The 15,314-nt window shown below is 31.3% G+C and overlaps 1 protein-coding gene across 5 annotated transcripts; it reads left to right on the top strand.

Annotated features, from left to right (window-relative positions):
• The first annotated feature begins 6,977 nt into the window (after positions 1-6,977).
• On the top strand, positions 6,978-10,594 carry LOC112290652 (uncharacterized). 5 transcript variants are annotated; one of them, XM_024537168.3, is made up of 5 exons: positions 6,978-7,458; positions 8,386-9,042; positions 9,231-9,636; positions 9,837-10,098; positions 10,231-10,594. In XM_024537168.3, the coding sequence occupies exons 2-5, from the start codon at positions 8,500-8,502 to the stop codon at positions 10,400-10,402; spliced, it is 1,383 nt and encodes a 460-aa protein (XP_024392936.1). In that variant the 5' UTR covers positions 6,978-7,458; positions 8,386-8,499; the 3' UTR covers positions 10,403-10,594. The 5 variants fall into 5 exon arrangements, with proteins under 5 accessions (XP_024392936.1, XP_024392937.1, XP_090111378.1 ...); XM_024537169.3 differs by having other exon boundaries at positions 6,999-7,458; positions 8,377-9,042; XM_090255252.1 differs by lacking the exon at positions 6,978-7,458 and adding an exon at positions 7,775-7,916.
• Positions 10,595-15,314: the final 4,720 nt, after the last annotated feature.

Below are 15,314 nucleotides of genomic sequence, written 5' to 3'. Positions count from 1 at the left end.
TTTTAGCCATTGATTTTAGATAGTTTTAGTGGATTATAATTTTGTAAGAGCTTTACAAAGCAAAGGTTGTTTTAGTGACTCTATTTTTTGTATAATAAAAGAATTTTTGTATTTTGGAGTATTTGTGAGTTTTGTAGCAAATTAATAAATAGAAATTTGTAGATTTGAAATCTGATTTTTTTTAGATACATGATGTAATTTTAAGCTTAATCAAATAGTTATACCAAATATTATTAAAATTCAAAGGGATTCAAATCTTAGAAATTGATTTGAGGATCAATAATGATTTTTATGATTTCAAGTAATTTTTAAATTAAATTGTAATATTTTTTTTATAAACTTATAGATGAGTTTAATTTCCATGTAAATATCAAATTTTCTTTAATGCATATCAAGTTGTATAAATTTCTTTGATCCATTCAACATAAATTTAAAAGAAGTTATAAAAGAAACACAAAGAAGTCCTAAACTAATTTCAAAGAAAAATAACAAAAAATCTTAAAGAAACATGAAAATAAATCTTTAAAGAAATAACAGTAATCTTAAAGAAATATTAGAAATAGAAACTTTTAAAGAAACAATAAATAATCCTAAAGAAATATTTAAAATAGAAATCTTAAATAAATCTTAATTTAATCCAAACTAAAATCTTAATTAATCTTAATCAAATCTTAGGCCAAACCTTAATTAAAATTCTAATTAAATCTTAACCAAATTCTAAATCAAATCCTAATTGAAACCCATTTAAACTTCAATCAAATCTTTGGTGAAATCCTATTGAAATCTTAATGAATCTTAAATCTTAGACAAATCCTAAACCAAATCTTAAGCAAATTCTAATCAAAATTTCAATCTTAAAGAAATTCTTAATAGATCCAATAGCAAATTGAAACCTCAACAACTAATGATCAAACCATTGATATCAATTCAAAATTTTCATACTTTTTAATATCTTAATAGGAAACAAGTACAAAAAAGATGAAATTGATTGTACTTACCAATTGAGAGAAATGTAAGATAGTTCAATTAGATATTGGGCAGTCTCTTATTCCAACCTAAATACTAAACTTCTAATATTAATATCTCTTTCTTAACTTCTTGAATTACTCTTAAATTTCAACCAAATGTTGGAAATTGAGTCTAGTATTCATAAAAAAAAAAAAAAAATCACTTCAATCCATTTGAAAATTTACTAAAGATCTTAGAAACATTCACTGACCTTTAAACTCTAATTTTTGAAATATCAATCCACAAAAACCTTTATATACTTTAATTTAACTATTTGATTGATTTTAAAATTTCCATACACATTTACAACTAGCTCACCAACAAACTTTTAAAATCTCACTTGCATAGAGACCACAAAACTTAAGAAATCTTTAAATTTATAAACATATTTTTATTTTTTTAACCTTCATCCTATTAAAAACATTACTAATTTTAAAAATCTCTAAAAATCTCAATATTCATTTAAATGATATAAAATAAATGTCTAAAAATCTTTTCTTAAGTCTCTTCTCAAATTCCACAATTTAATCTACTAAAGAATTCAAAAGTTGTTGCATGGATGAGGTTTTGTGCCTTAGGATTTGATTTTGACTGTGGTTGACATTCGGCCCTCTTTGGATATCAATTTTTAGTAATTTGAGGTAAATTTTGATTTAACCTATTTTTAAATCTTTCTTAAACATGCTTATATTAATTTCTTATCTCATTTACTTCGATTTGGGTCATTTATGCTTCTACAAAGGAAATAGAAGTCCCTTCTATAAAAGGCAGCATTAAAACTAAATCTTTTATTACCTTTCTTTCATTTATCCTTATTTTTCTACTATATCTTTTTACTAGGTTCTTCTATAATAACATCCATATTTTTATTTTTCACTATGTAGTCATATTACCACACAATACCGATTATCAATTTGGATTGAAATCACACTCTAAGGCACAAAATTGTGCACCTACAGCAACTTCATTAAATTGTAGAAATATTAAAATTTATTTTAATTTATTGTAGAAATATTAAGATTTATTTAAGATTCAAGAATTAAATAAGGATTTATTTGGATTGATTTAGGTTCTAAAATTTGATTAGGATTCATTTAGGATTTTATTAGAATTTAGGATTTTTCTAGAATTTGATTAGAATTTAGAATTTTGTTTAGATTTGATTTCAATTTGACCAAGATTTGATTAGAATTTGATTAGGATTTGACTAGGATTTGATTAGGATTTAATTAAAATTTGGTTAGGATTTTATTAAGATTTTACTAGGATTTATTAGAACTGGACTTAGATTTTAAATTTTATTAAAATTTTATTAGGATTTGACTCAAAATTCTGTTAAGATTTATTAAAATTTCAATTAGAATTTATTTAGGATTTATTCAAGATTTCTATTTTTAATATTTTTTTTAGGGATTTTTATTATTTCTTAAAATTTTCTATTTATTTAATATTATTTTTAAATTTTTAAATTTTTATGTTTATATTTCTTTGATATTTTTTTAATATTTTTTTTGAGATTAATATAAGACTATTTTGTATTTCTTTTGTAACTTTTTTTAAATTTATTTTGGATTGATTAAAATTTGATTATGGTTATTAAAGATTATTTGAAGTTTATTTAAGATCCTATTAGATTTTATAGGATTTTTATTGTATTTCTACTTACCTTCTACAGCTAAATATCTAGTGCATTTTCAAAAATGAATACACATAATACAATACCACCTCCTATAAAAGTGGATAATAATCGAGAGTTCAAGATGGAAGAAGTTTGAAACTCAAGGCAATGCCAAAATAGGTTTGAATAAATTATCCATTAATATAGATATGATATTAATAAATATACATAAGAGCCAGCTAAAAAAATCTTAGAAACATAATACAGAAGGTTGGTGCTTTTCATCGACGACATCCATCAAAATCAAGATGAAGAATAGTAAATATTTGTTATAAAAAAAACTTGATTTAAGAAATATTGCATTCTATTTTCTATCCTTATTTGTAGTTTCTATATATTTAAGGGACTAAAGTGATAGAGAACTAACAACAAGCAGATTCAACTTAAAAACTATTATTATTGACTTATTGAACAAAATATTATGATTGTCATAGCCTTCAAGATGATATAGTAGAAATGATGATTTTTAAAAATAACAAGTTTTTTCTTCAATAGACGGTGAGATACAATCTGTTTGATATGACAACTTTAGAAAAGAATTCAATATTTGATAAATTTATTGGAGGTAAAAATGACTCTTGATGGTATTATAAATATTTTATTTGAAAGAAGTTACAAAGGCTTCAACAAAGATCAAATAATAAGGTAGTCTTCCCTCTTTAGAATAGAATATTATCAATAGCTAAGAAGACTAAGTAATTATCTTATAATAGATTATATAATTACCTTAAAATAGATTAATTTGATAATATCTTATAGAGTAGCTTCTCAGAAGCTTCATAGACATAGTTTTGACTTTACATGTATTTTTAAGTGATTGGTAGGTTAAAAACTTGACAAATAAATTAGCCATGTGTCATATATTTTCATGTGGTAATAAGAATATATAGTGAAAAATGAAAATAAAAATATTATTATGGAAGAGCCTAATAGAAAGATATAATAGAAAAATAAGGATAATTAATAAAAAGATAATAAAAGATTTAGTCTTAATACTACTTTTTATAGAAGGAGCTTCTATTTACTTTGTAGAAGCATAAATAAGCCAAATCAAAATAAATGAGATAAGAAATTAATATATATATATATTTAGGAGAGAGTTAAAAATATTTTAAAGCAAAATCTATATCAAATTACTTAAAATTGGTACTCAAAGAGGATTGGTTGTCAACTTGGATCAAAATCAGATTCCAAGCCAAAAAATTACATCTATACAACAATTCCAAGGTTCTTTTGGAATTCAAAGAGTGGATATTTAGAGCAAAGTTAAAGAAAGATTTTTGGGCATTATTATTATATCATTTAAATCAATATTGAGATTTTGACGAGTTTTCAAAGTTAGTAATATTCTTGGTAGGTTTAGATTTTGAGAAATAAAAATATATTTATAAATTTGAGGTTTTTTAAAGTTTTGTGGCATCTACATAGGTAAAATTTGGATCGTTTGTTGGTGTACTTGTTATGAATGTGTATGTATAATTTGAGGTCAATCAAATGATTAGATTGAAGTATATAAAGGTTTTTGTGGGTTGACATCTCAAAAATTAGAGTTTGAAGGTTAATGATTGATTCTAAGATTGTTAACAATGTACTAATTGGGTTGGAGTGAAAATTATTTATATGGATAGTAGACTTGATTTTCAACATTTATGTAAAATTTTATAGTAATTTAATAGTTTAAAAAGAAACATTGGCATTGAAAGTTTAGCATTAAAGTTGGAGTAGGATTGGATTATCTTGCATTTCTCTCAATTGGCAAGTGCAATCAATTCACCTTTCTTGTACTTGTTTTCAACTAAGATATTAAAAAGTGTGCAAATTTTGAATTGATATCAACAATTTGATTATTAGTTGTTGAAGTTTCAATTTGCTATAGGATTTGTTCAGATTTTATTTAAGATTTAGAATTTGATTAGAATTTGGTTATGATTTGGTTTAGGATTTGTCTAGGGTTTAGAATTTCATTAATATTTCATTAGGATTTTATTAAGATTTGATTTAGAACTAGGTTAAGATTTAATTAGAATTTTAATTGAGATTAAATTAGAATTAAGTTAAGATTCATTTAAGATTTTTATTTTTAATATTCTTTAGGATTTTTTATTTTTTCTTAAAAATTTTCTATTTCTAATATTTCTTTAAGATTATTGTTATTTCTTTAAATATTTATTTTTATATTTCTTTAAGATTTTTTATTATTTTTCTTTGAGATTAGTTTAGGACTTCTTTGTATTTCTTTTATAACTTCTTTTAAATTAATATTAGATTAGTCAAAGCTTGATTAGGATTATTAAGATTTATTTAAATTTTATTTAAGACTTTATTAGACTTGATAGGATTGTTGCATTTCTATTTATCTTCTAGAGTTAGGTGCCTGATGCATTCTCAAGCAAGAATACATGTAATACAACAACGTATTGGTAGCTTGTGGTACAAACTAACTATGTGGTACTCGCATAGAAAAAACTTGCCTTGCAAATAAAGAAATTTGTCTTGCAATTTGACTACATGTCAAAAGTCCTATAGAATGTTGTTATATAACTCTTAATTAGATAGTATATATGAAAGAAAAGGTGAAGCCTTCTTCACTCTTGTTAGTACCTTATTAGTCATTAGTTTTGTTTTAAGACTTTCTAATCTTCTTATCTTTAGCAATAATCATTCCAATTTAATACTATACTAGCTTTGAGTGTTTTTTTTTTTTTTTTTTTTTTTTTTTTAAGTGATACAAGAATTTATTGATCTTTTAGTTCTTTGAGATTCATGTCTTTGAGAAGATATTAGTTTCATTTTTTTCTAAAAAATCATTTAAATGTTTATTTTTAATAATGTTCAAGGATTATTAATAATATGAAATAGAGGCATATTAATGGTTGATACTACAAGCAATTAAAAGCATACAAGTTAGAAGGTCATTTTAGGATATGATGTATTTGTAAGGTTTATAAGTACTAAAAACATATATGCTTAAAGGAAATAAAAGTAATATGCATTTGAAATTAAAATTAATATTTATTTGAATAAAAAATAAAATTTTAAATAAATATAAAAATATATGTATATAACTAATTCTTCAAGTAAACTTTGATAGCCATTGATATATATATATATATATATATCTTATGAAACGATTCTCTCTCTATCCATCCATACAAAAATGTATTTTGCAGATGTTGATATTTTGTAAAAGAAGGTTTTACTGAATCTGGCCAATATTTTCTTCACCCATCAATTTTTGCCCAAAACTTCCAACAACGTCCAACAACAGAAAGGTTAACATCTACATGCCCCTTTCTTTTTCTTCTTCACTTAACCAGTTTTTCATAAAACAAAAACTCTTGACACTTGAATAGTTCAATACATGATAAAAAGAAATGCCAGCCTCCCAGGCTCTCTCATGGCTTACACTGCTATTGAGTTGAATGTAAAAGAAATAAAGAAAAAAATATATTGCAAAAGAATACTCAAACTGAAATAAAGCACTGACCAACCAACTATTTTTTTATTATTATTTTTGTTTATTTTTACAAATTTCGAGTGTTACTGGGAAGTAGCACAGAGCTGGAATGAAATCTTCAATTTTTTTCTGGAAAAGTTCCACAAAACCACCCATTCTGATCATCCACCCGTGAAAATTCCACACACTATATTCCTCAGCCATGCTATTTTTAATTGACAGTGGCATTCCAAATATCACACACCTCTAATTTTTCATTTCCAAAACAGCACAATCTATTTCATCACTTTTCATTCAAGGTTATCCACAGTAACCATTGTTATCATTTCACGTATTTTTGGAATTTTCACATTTTCAATGTGCAAAAATAAACATCCTGGAAGCTTCTCTATGTTGAGCATCTTCCCACTATTGAAAGTTCACATTCTGATGATCACTGTCGAAAATGAGAATAATATAATAAAATATTTCACAATACAAATCCTCAAATTGTTAAAAATCAACACATAATCAAAAAAAAATCTGCAAACAAATAAACTCTCTTCCACGCTGGCACCAATAAAAAGTATAGATATACACAGTCCAGTACATGATACATACGGACCCTATATTAGATTGGTCTTTCTCGCCTGTTGAGGTTGCTCACCGTGCGAGATATCGTCATCCCGCAGCGACGAAGTCCAACGAAGTCGTCCCCCAAAAAGGACGAACGAGACGTAGACGGAGAGCCCATGACCGTGGCCGCGGGGAGGAAGTTTCGAGAAATGGATGGATGAAAGTTCTGGGTTTCATCCTCCTGCACCGGATGGTGCAGAGGGTTGACACGAAGGCTGTGGGTGTTGCAGACACGCTGCTGTGGTTGGGAAGCCATGGCGGACGTCGAACGTTGTCCAGAATAAAAGTTACCCGTCCCATTGTTGCTGCGTTGGAGTGAGAACTCATATCGCCATAGCCCTCAGGACTCTCTCTCATCGTCTCACAGCCCCGAAGCAACTGTTTCTCTTTCGGGCAAGAGTGATTGTATTCTCGTCACTACGCACCTCTCCCTCACCGCTTCTCCCGTGACTCTTTGTTCTGTCCTTCGAGCCGTTGTTTGCTTCGTTCCAGAGCTGTCTCAGGGAGTCTTCATTCATTCTGGAATATTTGCGTAGAAGCGTTCTCGAGGAAGCTCTAGAAGTTTCTTCTGCTGCTGCTGTTTGCCGCTGCTTCCGAGAATTCTTTTCGCAGGAGCGGTTATTCGTTCCGAAAGAACACTGATTTTGGTCTTGCATGGTTGGATGATGCCTTTGACGGCGACTTTATCCGCAGGAATGAGGTACGGTTGATATCTTTCCTGTGAACCTTACGGGAGAGGGATTAGTTCGTGGTTGGGAATGCTATTGTGTATGGACCATGGAAATCGCATAAAGTGCTCGTCTTGAGGGGCTGTAGGCTTAGGTCGTAGTGTAGCGATAGCTGGTGTGAGGTGGCGGAACTCGATGATTTTCTGGTTGCTGTTGGATTTTGTTTTCTGATGACCGTGTTTCGTGACCGGATTGGAGTATATGCTCTCATTCGTACAAATTAGATTGTGCGTGCTGGAACCTTCGTTTTGTTCAATCTGAACGTCATATCCTTTGTGTAATGGGAGTGCTTGATGATTGGTTGTCATCTAGGCCAACTAAGATTCTAGAGCTTAAACGAGCTTTCGTTTCAGATTATATCTGAAGCTCTTTTCATACGTTGAGAGATTGGCTTGCGAGGCCGGTTTAAGGGGCATACGCACGAGACTTTGTGGGAATGAAATCTCTTTGGCTTTTGTGTAGAATTCACTGTTCCAATGAGATCTTTTTGCCTTCACTCTGCTAGTTGATTTGTGAAGTCTTTGCGTTTACCGCAGAATTGAATTGGATGTACTTGTCATTAGCTACACATATCTGTTTCTCTTTGAAGAAGAATGTATTTCTCAGTCTCTTCCTGCCTCGTTAGAACTTTTGTGTAATGAGGTTTTGCTTATTGATACTTGATCTCGTTTTCATCTTTACTTGCGATTTTAATTGAGAGGACCTCCCTGTACGTTAATAACGGAACTGTAGACTGACATTTACTTATTCAAGAGTCTAGTTATACCTCATTCAATATTAATTTCTTACTTACCATACATTTGCTCCTCTGAACATTTCCTGTCCTTGCACTGCTGAAGTAAATGGTCTCCTTTGGTGAAAGATATTTCTAACGATTTTTTAAAAATTAGTTGCTGCAGGTGTTGATGGCGATGATGCTGTAATATAATGGATTGAGAGTTGTTGAATGTAAACATCAAACCTTCGTTCTTTGATTTTCCGTGACGCACGAGCGGGTCAAGAAGAAATTGTTTATGACATCTGATCTATCAGGGCACATGCTCGGACCCAAGTGTTGCCGCGTTTCTGCAATCTGGAAGCCCCCTTGCATTCGATCATTTGTACATTGCGAGGGAATTTCATCGCACACTCAGAGAACCCATTCACTTCAGTCAGTAAAAGTGGCGCTCCCTCCGCTACATCCCTCTAGTCCCCGAGCCCACAGTTTCAAACTGGTGACACGGGCGCCTGCCACTGCATCTTTGTCAAGAGCATTTCGGAGGTCGGGTAAAGGGAGCAACTCACGTCAAGATGTATCTTTACTAACTAATCAAGAGACTTGTGGTCACATGTCTCCCTGTACTAGTATGACAAGTTTTCATAATCATGCAAGTTCTTGCATATTGGCAGCTGATGGGAAGGTGGGTGCAACCATTTGGCATGCACTTCTTCCCGCAAGACACTTGGCACCCTTAGAAAGTGATTTCAGTATGACGTCGATCCGATCATTATCAGTCGGAAGATGTGGAATCGACTCCGTTGCAAGTATGATGCTTGGGAGTTCTGATTCTAATTTGGTAAGAGTTTGCTACATAAGTTGATTGGGATGGCTTTTACTTATGTAGTTTAGTATGATTTTCTTCGCACCGAAGTAAATTAAGCCTTCGGTCAATTTTTTATGCCCATGCGCTATTTCGTTGTAGCCATGCGCCGTAGAGAAGCCAAGCTGAGCTGACTAGAATATCCTTGCTTCTATGATTCGCAGGTTGACAATTCTTCGAAGCCTTTGAGCAGATTGAGACCTGGTGGACTTCCGTTGGATAACGTTGCCCTCCCAAAGCTGAGCAGTCTGAATGTCAGGACTGCTATGGCTGGATGTCTGAGCGAAGGGTCGTGGAATGCAGCTTGGGATGCTCGCCCGGCTCGTTGGTTACACGGCCGTCACTCAGCTTGGCTTCTCTTCGGTGTCTGCGCTTGCTTTTCCGCAGCCTCTGTACCATTCATTACTCCTGAATCTTCTCCTGTTCTCACTGAAGCGGGTGTAGATAATTTACTTCCACCACCAGCTCTTTTAAAGCCTGATAATCAATCCGCGGAGTCTACTTCTGTGACCCCTCTAAGTGAACAATCTGGACATGGAAAGGAAATCATTACAGATTACACTGTCACTGGTAAGACTTAGGGCCTCTTTACTGTGCAACATAACTTCAGGGTCTGAACACCTTTTATTATGTTGGATTGTTCTTAGTGTACTTCTTAATGGGTTCTTTTCCTTATTTGTACAGCTACAGCCTTTGAACCACAATTGACTGCTCTGTTTCTGTGTGTTTCTGTGTGTTTTTTTTAAAAAATATTTTATTATCGATGACAGGAATCCCAGGAGATGGGCGATGTTTGTTCCGTGCTGTTGCACACGGCTTATGCTTGCGGCGCGGGAGGGATGCTCCAGATGAGACCACTCAACGGCAGCTTGCCGATGAACTGCGCTGCAGCGTTGCTGATGAGCTTATCAAGAGAAGAGACTCAACTGAGTGGTTTATCGAGGGAGATTTTGACCAGTACGTAGAACGAATGCGCCAGACCCATGTGTGGGGTGGTGAACCCGAGCTTCTCATGCTTTCCCACGTACTCGAGTAAGTTTTCAACTAAAGAGTTTTACTTTTAGACATGAAATTTCATTTGCTTGGAGGTTATTGTACAGGTGGTCTCTTTTTGCAGTCTTGTGTATTCATTAATGTTGAAGTTGTCCATCTGTGTGATCGCAGAATGCCGATTACGGTGTACATGATTGAAGAGAAAACCAAAAGCGGTCTAATTTCCATAGCCGAATATGGCCAGGAACACAGCAAGACCGATCCGATTCAGGTCCTCTATCATGGATTTGGTCACTACGAGGCCCTGCAGATTCCAAGTAACAAAGCAAACTCAAAATTGTAGACAGTTGAACATATGAAGGCACTTCTTGCAATTCCAATCACGATTGAGGTTAAAATGTTGAGCTAAATTGACACGGTATTTTCCACCGACGAGTTCAGTTGATTCAATTACAGTGAAGAGGCCCAAGTTGGGCAATAATCATTCTTTCATTTATAATAAAAATGCGAGGCTGGCATGAAAGTCAATACGTCATGATTTGTACTGAGAAAGTATGTCGATTTTTGAGACATGCATTAATCATGGCGTCAAGATACACAGGCACCATTTGTTTCGTTGCTGAGGACAGGAAAGAGCCACCAGAGGTTTATTTCACTTAGAACAGTGTGCGGTTATGGAGAAGAGGTTGCGTACTGAGTAGCATCTGGTGTCGATGGTCGTTATAATCATTTCCACTCTTCCTACCGTCAACTTATACCGCATGATTTATGGGTTGTGATGACATGATCACGCACAAGAGCCACACTAACTTTGGGACGAAGGAACTGTCGTAGTGGTAGTGTACTCCTCCATCACAGAAAGAAAAATTTGTGGTATTCATTCCTGTCCAAGAAATTTTGTCTGTGGGGCAAGAAATGGAATGGTGTTGTTATGCAGGCTTCATTTTACACCAAATGCAATTATGGGAAAATCCTCGTCCTTTGTGCAACCAGTAAATTGTAGCTATTTTCACTCGTTTGTCATAGTCTAAAAGCCATCATTACTAAATGCATTGTGGTATTGTAATCCTTGCTAATATTATCAAAAATATTTAGCAATTAACATTTCATTACCAACTTTACACTTACAAGGTTGTACAAGTCCCAAATTCTAAATTGTTTTCTAAACAATACTATTAATGCATAAATAATCACCCAACCTATTGGAAGATTATGTGAATTTTAACACTATAACTTTATAAAATGATTTGTAAATTACTTTTGGTGTAGAATTTAAAATATCAAAATATTTTATCTTGAAACTTAAGATTTAATACACTCCAAAGTATACACAACCATCCTACCAATTTGCAAATATATAAAATCATTAGTGGTAAAATTCCATTACAAATCTTATTATCTCATAGTCTTTATGAAACTTTTAAAAATTGGGAGTGAGATTATCAAAATATTCCTCTTACATTACCTTCTAAAGAATTCAAAAGTACCACCTTTATGTCTAAATTTCCAACACTATTAGTAATTAAGAACTTTTCAATATGAGCATTACATAAGGCATTTTTTGACATTTTAAGTTTGTGTTGACAAAACTATATTTATGACTTTTTACACATGGTGGAACTAATCTTAGGCATCACTTCACAAACCCACTTGGTTCCTTTATGTTGTAGACATCCTTTTTAAAAAGTTTTATAATAAAGAACATATTTAAATTAATAGATTTTTAATTTTTTTCCTTATGTCAAAATCAAATTCTTTATAATTATTACACTTATTTTTAAAAATAAGTATTTTCCACATTGTTCACATAATATTTTTGCACAATAGCATATTTATTACTTCATCTAGTTGAAAATAATAAAGTTCTACTTTAAGAGATATATATATATATATATATATATATACACATAGTTGTCCATCCAATAATTGATTTTCCTAATAATAATAGTCTCCAATAATTAATCAATTTTTTTTAAAAAAAACTTTGTTCTATGGTGCATAATTAATAACCTCTAATATCTAAATATTGTATTGTTCTATGGTGCATAATTAATAACCTCTAATATCTAAATACTGTTTGATGTTTTGATATCAAATAATTGATTGATAACTTACAATCGATTGATTTTGATATCTAATAGTTTATTGATTTTTATTAAATTTTATAAATTAATAAAGATATGTACTTATACAACCAATTATCTAATATTATTTGTTGTTTTAATAATGATTTTTTAAAGAAAAAGTAATATTAATTAGCAAAAGAACAATTGTATTTACAAATGAGATATAAAAGAAGTTTAAAATACATACATCTATTAGTTTTTTTAATTTTTTTTAATTTTTTTATTATTATTTTTATTTATGTTTATGTAGACTTTAGATTTTAGATGTAGTCATTTAATTTTAAAATATTTTAAAAATATACAACTAAATAAACACACACATACACACACACACACACACACATATATATATATATATATATATATATATACAAATAATATAAAAAATAATAAAAAATAATCTTCAAATTAATACACAATGTATACTTGAATGTTATTTAAATTAATATAATTATTACTTTCAATTACATTTAGTTGTTTTATATTAGAATAAATTCTTATTATAATTATTATTAATATAGATTTCAATATATATATATATATATATATATATATATATATTTTTTCCTTGATAATATTTAATTATTTAGTTATTAAAAATTTATATAGGTAATATTCTATGGTTTTGATTAAAAAATATTATATTATTCTAATCCTATAAATGTTTTTGGAAAAAGTCGATAATCTTTCCAAGTCAAAATATTACAAATCAAATTATTCTATTACATATTCAAATTATTGACAACTTATTCTTCCTGTAATTATAGCAAATATTACTTCTACAATTTCTTGATTTATTTTTTGTTTTATGATATATATTTTTAACTTTAAAAATAACTTGTATTTGTAGTTATAATAATAATAATAATCATAAAATGTAAAGTACTGTATATTAAAGTTTTTTTGAGTTGCAAAGAGTTTTTATAATTAGTTCTAGAAATTTTTAAAAATAAGTTTTGAAATTATATGTTTTTAAACACAAGTTTTTAAAGTACCAAAGAATGAGATAATTATTCCAAAGCACAAGTTCTCAAAAAGCAAAATGAAAAAAACACCACTCCATAGAACTGCTGATAAGATGAAGGAATACAACAATTTAGCATGTGAAAACATTAATCACACAGAAACTACTACAAGAATTCTAAACACTGTAAAGTCTCAAATCGAGTGTTTTAGGGTTTAGGGTTTAGGGTTCAGGGATTGTGGGCCACAGTTCAAGAAGAATTCGATGTACATCGTTGCAATATGCTCTGATTTCATTTTGCTGTCAGAATTCATTGCTCGACCAAGAATTTACTCACGATCCGTTAACTTTGTGTGTGTTTTGTTTCCTTTCTCGACACCCATTGTGCATTCTTCAAAGCATTTCAATAGACTTATGGACCTTTCTATGCGATTGGTGAGTGTGTCGATATGATGGAAAGGAGTTGAAATAGCTGTTGTTTGTGCAAGCTTTGCAAAGGTAAATGAAGTCACGTCGTGTATGTAGTAATTAAACAGAATCAGGAGCGAGTATGTAATTTCGTGGAGTATTGAGTGTTGGCACTTCAATATTGATTGACGAGGGAACGGGCTCACAAATGTTGTATATTCACCGAAGCAGCCTGCATTTTATGCCGTGTCTTCAAGCTAACAACATGTGTGGTACATGGCCAACTTGTTGACCATGTTTCTAATCCAAAAAGTCAATTAAAGACACCTATGAAGTCAAAGCAGCGTCTAGGAAGCTTTTAAGAAGCTTTCATATTAAATATTATAGAATTAACTTACTTTTACCTACTTTTACTTACTTCTACCTATTTGTATATGTAATTATTAGCTTACATGATTATGGCCGTGACATTACCCCCCCTTCTAGAAACGAGTTCCACGAGGAGCGGTCATCATATGTTGAGAAAATCTATGATGGGACGAATTGTATTTGCCACATACTCTGATCTCTGTTCTCTTCGAAGATGATTGATAGGGCCTCTCAACCATCGGTAGTGTCCCATACCAGGGCGGGAAGACCACCCCACCCAGTTATTTGATCATTGTTGAGGCCTTCGTAACTTCCTTCGAATAGAATATTTGAAACACCATCAAGAGTTGTTCCTACCTCTAGCAAAATCACCAAACATTGGGAGTCCCTTCCCAAATCGTGATACCAAACGTGTTGTATCTCACCATCTATTCGAGGAAGAACATGTCGTTCTTGAAGATCTTCATCTCGATTGCGTCATCTTGAAGGTTGTGACAATCGTAATGTCTCATCCAGCAGGTCAGCAAATGAAGGCTCTTGAGTTGAATGTGCTGGTTGTTGGTTCTATATCTCTTGAGCGCCACTACTACAACGAAGCTACGAACAAAAATTAAAAGTAGAATGTTATCTTGCCTAGATGTTGTTTCTTTTATAAAGAAGGTTTTCATCTTGATTTTGATGGATGTCGTCAATGAAAAGCCTCCACCGCCTTTGCTGCATTTGCAAGATTTTTTATTGGCTCCCATGTGTGTTCACTAATACCATATCCGCGCCAATGGATAAGATATTCTAATTTATTTTGGTGTCGCCTTGAATCTAAGACTTCTTCTACTTCAAACTCTTCATTATTGTCCACTTCTATAGGAGGAGGTAGAGCTTGTCGTCTTCTTGGTATGTCCACTGTCTTGTATGGTTCAAGAAGAGACACGTGGAATACTGGATGGATTTTCATTGACTCCGGTAGATGTAAACGATATGCAACTGGATTGATTTATGCAGAAATAGAAAATGGTCCCAGCCTCCGATAGTCCAACTTGTCACAAGAACGAGTGGTCTTGATATTACGACGAAGTAGCCATACCTTATCACCCAAGACGAATGATGGTTGTTCCTTTCGATAGACATCCGCATTGGCCTTTTGTTGTTGTTGAGCCTCTTTTAACTGCACCTTCATCGTTGCATGTAGCTCTGATAAATGAATTGCCAAATCTTTCGCAGCAGGATTATCAACTTTTGAAAAGTCAAAAGTATCAAGTCATGGATGATAACCATAATTAGCAAAGAAAGGTGTTTATTGTATAAAAAAATGTACCGTATTATTATAAGAAAACTCTACCAATGGTAGAAGAGTTGTCCAATCATTTTGTTGGTAGTTAATTGTACATCTT

Source organism: Physcomitrium patens, chromosome 13 (assembly GCF_059467195.1).
Source record: "Physcomitrium patens ecotype Gransden chromosome 13, ASM5946719v1, whole genome shotgun sequence".
Classification (NCBI taxonomy): domain Eukaryota; kingdom Viridiplantae; phylum Streptophyta; class Bryopsida; order Funariales; family Funariaceae; genus Physcomitrium; species Physcomitrium patens.
This window is presented reverse-complemented; position numbering and strand designations above follow the sequence as displayed.

Excerpts from the sequence above, each read along its gene's own strand:
- LOC112290652 (XM_024537168.3), top strand. The coding sequence starts at position 8,500 with ATGACATCTGATCTATCAGGGCACATGCTCGGACCCAAGTGTTGCCGC. Across the intron at positions 9,043-9,230 it reads GGAGTTCTGATTCTAATTTG|GTTGACAATTCTTCGAAGCC; the intron begins GTAAGAGTTTGC and ends TATGATTCGCAG. Across the intron at positions 10,099-10,230 it reads ATGCTTTCCCACGTACTCGA|AATGCCGATTACGGTGTACA; the intron begins GTAAGTTTTCAA and ends GTGTGATCGCAG.